Source organism: Corvus brachyrhynchos, unplaced genomic scaffold (assembly GCF_000691975.1).
Source record: "Corvus brachyrhynchos isolate BGI_N302 unplaced genomic scaffold, ASM69197v1 scaffold21, whole genome shotgun sequence".
In the NCBI taxonomy this organism is placed as follows: domain Eukaryota; kingdom Metazoa; phylum Chordata; class Aves; order Passeriformes; family Corvidae; genus Corvus; species Corvus brachyrhynchos.
This window is the reverse complement of record NW_008236924.1, coordinates 4353036-4358250: the sequence shown is the minus strand read 5'-3', so window position 1 is coordinate 4358250 and position 5215 is coordinate 4353036. Positions and strand designations below refer to the sequence as shown.

The 5215-nt window shown below is 65.9% G+C and overlaps 1 protein-coding gene across 1 annotated transcript in view; it reads right to left on the bottom strand.

The window, feature by feature from the left end:
• Nucleotides 1-6: 6 nt before the first annotated feature.
• Nucleotides 7-5215, bottom strand: part of DBN1 (drebrin 1) — an 8888-nt gene continuing 3679 nt past the window's right edge. Inside the window, exons 6-13 of the mRNA XM_017728048.1 lie at nucleotides 5125-5210; nucleotides 4941-5000; nucleotides 4668-4782; nucleotides 3382-3519; nucleotides 2290-2421; nucleotides 367-938; nucleotides 187-289; nucleotides 7-103 (exon numbers count right to left, since the gene is read on the bottom strand). Coding sequence (XP_017583537.1) covers nucleotides 33-103; nucleotides 187-289; nucleotides 367-938; nucleotides 2290-2421; nucleotides 3382-3519; nucleotides 4668-4782; nucleotides 4941-5000; nucleotides 5125-5210 — 1277 coding nt within the window. The 3' untranslated portion in view covers nucleotides 7-32. The remainder of the gene's footprint in view (nucleotides 104-186; nucleotides 290-366; nucleotides 939-2289; nucleotides 2422-3381; nucleotides 3520-4667; nucleotides 4783-4940; nucleotides 5001-5124; nucleotides 5211-5215) is intronic.

Below are 5215 nucleotides of genomic sequence, written 5' to 3'. Positions count from 1 at the left end.
CGGGCTGCCTGTGCCGGCAGCGGGGCCTGGGCTTACAGGGCCCCCCCAAAGCTCTCCTCCTCCTCCGGCAGAGGGTCTGCGTCCCAGCACGTGATATCGATCTCTGGAGGACAGGGAGAGGGGTCAGGATGGCTTTGGGGTGCCCCAGAGAGGGACAGACTCCCCCTCCTCACTGTCCTCACTCACCTGGGGGCTTGTTGTAGAAGACGGGCTGGGGGGCTTTGGCCGACAGCTCCTCGGCGGGGGGCACCTCCTCCTCCTGGGACTGGCTGAAGTAGCCCTCGCTGGCCTGGGGGGTGGGGGCACGTTGTCAGGACCCCCCCAGCCACCCATCACCCCCTGACCTCTCCCCACAGTGATGCTCACCTGCTCCCCACGACCCGGTGTCCCATCCTTGGGGGCCATCTCCCCATTAGTGATGGGGGGCGTCTCTCGGCCTGGGGTGTCTTCCTCAGGCGTGTGCTGGCAGCCCAGATCCTGGGACTGGGGGTCCCCCTCACCAGCTGCCTCCTCCTCCTCCTCATCCTCCTGCTCCGCGTCGCAGAAGGTGGCGGGGGGCTCAGGCAGCTCGTCCAGGCTCAGCAGGGCCCCCTCCTCGGGCAGCACAGCCGGAGGGGTCTCGGGGACAGGGGCAGCAGGCAGGGGCCAGGCAGCTGGGGGAGTCACCCCGTCGCTCTGCCACAGGTCGATGAGGCTCTCGGGTCTGGGGGCTTCCCCAGCTTGGGGCTCGTCAGCCACGGGTGGCAGGGAGGCCTCGGTGGGCTCCAGGGTCACCAGGTCCCCCAGGTCCCCCAGAGCATCACCCCCCGCTGTCCACTGTGGCCTGGGGCTGGGCTCGTCCCCGGGGGGCTCGATGGCCTTGTCCTCGGGCCCTGGGAAGGGCCAGTGCTGCTCGGGCGTGGCTGGCCCGGGCTCCTGCGCGCTGGGGCTGGGGGACTCTGCAAGGAGGGGACAGCAATCAGTGGGGACAGACACCCTCGTCCAGGGCTGGGGGTCACCCGGGGACCGGGATGCAGCTCAGGGGAATTTGGAGTCCTTTGGAGTGGGCACAGTATGGGGGATGCTGCAGGGATGGGTGGGGGTGGCTGGGCAGGGAGGGGATTGTGGCATGCACTGGGGAGTGAGGGGACACGGGGAGGCAAGGTGATATCCCCTGGGGAGTGGCTGGGAGGCAGGAAGGGCTGTGGAGGGAACGGGAAGGATGCCCTGAGAAGATGCAGAAGGGAAAGCTGGAATGCACCAGAGGATGCCAAGGGGCCAGTGGGGACACAGCAGGGACACGTGGTGACAGCAGCAGAGCTGGCTGGGGTGCCCTGGGGATGCAGTGGGGCAGAGGGAATGCACAGAGCGATACAGCAGCCCTGGAAAGGACATACGGCAGGACGGTGCAGATAGGGCAGCATCCCACTGGGGGAGCCAGCAGAGACAGCAGGGCTGCACTGGGGGATGCAGCAGGGATGGTCGGCACGTACAGAGCAGGGGGAATGCACTGGAGATGGGGGGATGCATGGCGTTGGGTGCAGCACAGACAGCAGGGATGCACTGGCGTTAGAAAATGCACTGGAGGTGGTAGGGATGCAGGACGGTGCAGATAGGGCAGCATCCCACTGGGGGAGCCAGCAGAGACAGCAGGGCTGCACTGGGGGATGCAGCAGGGATGGTCGGCACGTACAGAGCAGGGGGAATGCACTGGAGATGGGGGGATGCATGGCGTTGGGTGCAGCACAGACAGCAGGGATGCACTGGCGTTAGAAAATGCACTGGAGGTGGTAGGGATGCAGCAATGCCAGTGGGGCTGCACTGGGGGATGCAGCAGAGACGGCGGGGATGCAGCGGCACGGAGCAGCAGGTACGGCGGGGATGTGCTGGGGGACACAGCAGAGATCGTAGGGAGGTGCCAAGGGATGCAGACGGGACAGCATGGATGCACTGAGCCATGCAAGGGCAGCTGGGGGGCTGCAGCAGAGCCCAGGGGGCTGCAGCAGGGATGCGCTGTGGGACACAGCAGAGACGGGGGATATGCCAAGGGATGCAGACGGGACAGCATGGATGCACTGAGCCATGCAAGGGCAGCTGGGGGGCTGCAGCAGAGCCCAGGGGGCTGCAGCAGGGATGCGCTGTGGGACACAGCAGAGACGGGGGATATGCCAAGGGATGCGGACGGGACGGCATGGATGCACTGAGCCATGCAAGCGCAGCTGGCGGGGCTACAGCAGAGTCGAGGGGGCTGCAGTGGGGATCCCCCCGGCAGCCCCAGGCAGGGGGAGGCAGCTCCAGCCCTGCGCCCACCTTTGGGCGTTGCCAGCGTCTGGTCAGCGGGCGCGCGGGTGCCCGGTTCGCCCAGCGGCGTGGCGGCCGGGCTGGACTCGCAGGGACTGCAGCCCGCTGCCGAGGCCTTGCGGAAGGCGTCTGACTGGCTGCCTGCAGACAAGGGAGATGGGGACGCGTGGGGGGGCTGCCCACATTGAGGGGGGGAACCAGCACCCCAGAGCTGCTCCTGCCCCACTCCCACCCAGCCGTGAGCTGCCAAGTGCGCATCACTGTGTACCCGCCACCACGTCGTCCCCTCCTGGGTGGTGGGGCGGAGGTGCAGCAACCACCATGTCCCCTCCAGGTGTCCCCACCGCCCCCACGAGTCTCAGCCCCCACATGTGCCAGGCACGGGGACAGGCAGTCCCATACCTGCTGTGGTGCACACTGGCTCTGCCCACGCATCACTTAGCTGTGCCCTGGCACAGCCTTTGTGGGCACAGCTCTGTGCCCTGTCACCTGTACCTGTGAGGGCACAGCCCTACAAGGCCCCTGGAACCACCTGGCCCATTGGCACAGCCCCACATGATCCTGGGCACAGCCTTTTCCACACTGCCTGACGCTGCCCCATGGGCACAGACCTGCATGGTCCAGGGCAGAGATGTCCCTTTCCCTTCTGCCCCATTGGCACGTGGTCCTGGGCACAGCCATTTCCACACTGCCCAGCCCTGCCCCATGGGCACATCCAGGGCACAGCTGTCCTATCCACTGCTGCCCCATGGGCAGAGCCTGCCCTGTGCCCACTCTACCCCATGGGCACAGTCTATTCCATCCCAGCGTGGACCATCACCTCCCCAGGCACAGCTCTGCCCTGTCCCCATCTGACCCATGGGCACAGCCTGCCCGATGCCCCCTCCCCAAGGGCACAGGGACCAGCATGGGGCCAGCCCCAGCAGGGGCATGGTCCCCGCCTGGGTGCCCGTGCCCGTCCCCTCAGGGTGCCTGTCCCCCTCGGGGTGCCCGCGCTGCCTCCGCTGCCGGTCCGGTGTGCCGTGGGGCCGGGTGGGCTGTGGGGCAGCTGCCCGCGGCTCGACCCCGGAGCTGCGCGCCCGGGAGCTCCCAGCTACCTACATGGGAAGAAAGAGGAGAGATTTGGAGTGCGGTGGCAGGAGATATAGGGGAAGGGGGTCCGTGGGGGGGAGGAGGAGGAGGAGGAGGAAGAAGGCGGCCCACTGTCAGCTGTCTTTATGAAAGGACAGTGCAGACGACCTGTGAGAGAAAGACAGACAGACGGACGGACGGACGGAGAGAGAGAGAGAGCAAAGAGATGGGTCAGTCCCTGCTCAGCGCAGTCGTGGCGGGGCTGGAGCACCAGGGCACCGGGATGGGAGCACAGCAGGGTGGAAGGCAGCATGGTGGGAGAATGGCAGGACAAGAGGATGGAAAGGCAGCAGGACAGAAGGATGTGAGGCAGCACTTGCCTGGCCAGGTGGGGAGAGAGGCCAGGACATGGCTGTGGAACCAACTATCTGCTCAGCCACAGCACAGCCCCACAGCGTGAATCCACGGCACAACCCACGGCATGGCCAGAACACACAGCCCACAGCACGACCCACGGCACAACCCCATAGCTCTGCCCCGAGGCACAGCACCAACGGCACAGCCCCACAGCACGTCCCCACGGCACAGCCCATGGCACGACCCATGGCACACCACACACGAACACACATCACAGGCTCCCTCCCAGCACAGCCCCACGGCACAGCCCCATGGCACAGCACCATGACACGGCCCCATGGCTGGAGGCACCCTCAAGGACAGACAGCCCTTCCCAAGGTCCACAAAAAGAGTCCCAGCACTGGACCCCAGACTGTGGGGCAGCCCAGCTTCTCCATGCGGCACTCCTTGCCAGCTGGCAGCACGCTAAGGGCCCCACATCTGCCCTACTCTCTCCTGCCCCTTTTAGCTGTCACCATGGGATGCGTTCCCAAGCCATCCCTGGACTTCCACCGTTGCCCACCCCTGCACACCGACCATGCTGCCAACCTGGCTGCACGCACAGTGCCATGACGGGTGAGCGGACAACACCCAGCAGGGAGCAGGATGAGTCCCATTTTGCTGAAGACACCCCAATATCCAGCCCCTGAGACACTGCCCCAGCTGCAGGGCCACATGAGGTGCGGTGGCAGTGGCGGTGATGGTGGCGGTGATGGTGGCACAGCAGAGCAGGAGGTCCCCTGCCATCCTCATACCCTTGGCACCCAGAACCACAGCGCCAGTGATGGCAGAGGGGACACCCCCTCCCCACATTGCATCCCTGGTCTTTCCATATCCCACTGTGACCTGTTGAGCTGTGACACTGCACTCACCTGTGCCCTGGCCTCTCAGTGCCCACCCGTGTGCCCACAGCCCCTCACCTGTCCTGTGGCTGCCTGGTGAGACAGCATCGCTGCTGCCTGATGCCACCCGCTCCTGCTGCTTGAAGAAGTCCCGGGGGTTGTCAGGCCGCTGAGCGATGATGGCAGCAGCCTCCTGTGGGGATGGGGGAGGCTGAGCCCCACCGTCCCAGTGGCGTGGGACTGTGGGACCACCCTCCATGCATCCCACAGCAGCTGCATTCCCATCTAAATGTGGGCACTGCTGGATGGGGAGTGAGGACCAGCACTGGGCACGGCCATCACCACACTCACCTCCACCTCCGACTCCGATTTCCTGAACTGCTGCCTGTCATCCTCCTCTTGCTGGTCCCCCTGGGAAGAGAGACAGCATCACCTCCCAGCCCCAGGCACCCAGCTGGGGAAAGCCCTTCCCTGGGGGTAATGCCAGTGGCAGCCCTGACTCCGATCCTGGCCCCAGTCCTGCCACGGCACTTACAAAGATGGACTGCTCCTTCAAGCGCTGCCGGGCCTCCTCCGCCTCCATGCTCTGCTGCTTCCTCCTGTGACGGGGGAACAGGAGAGGCGCA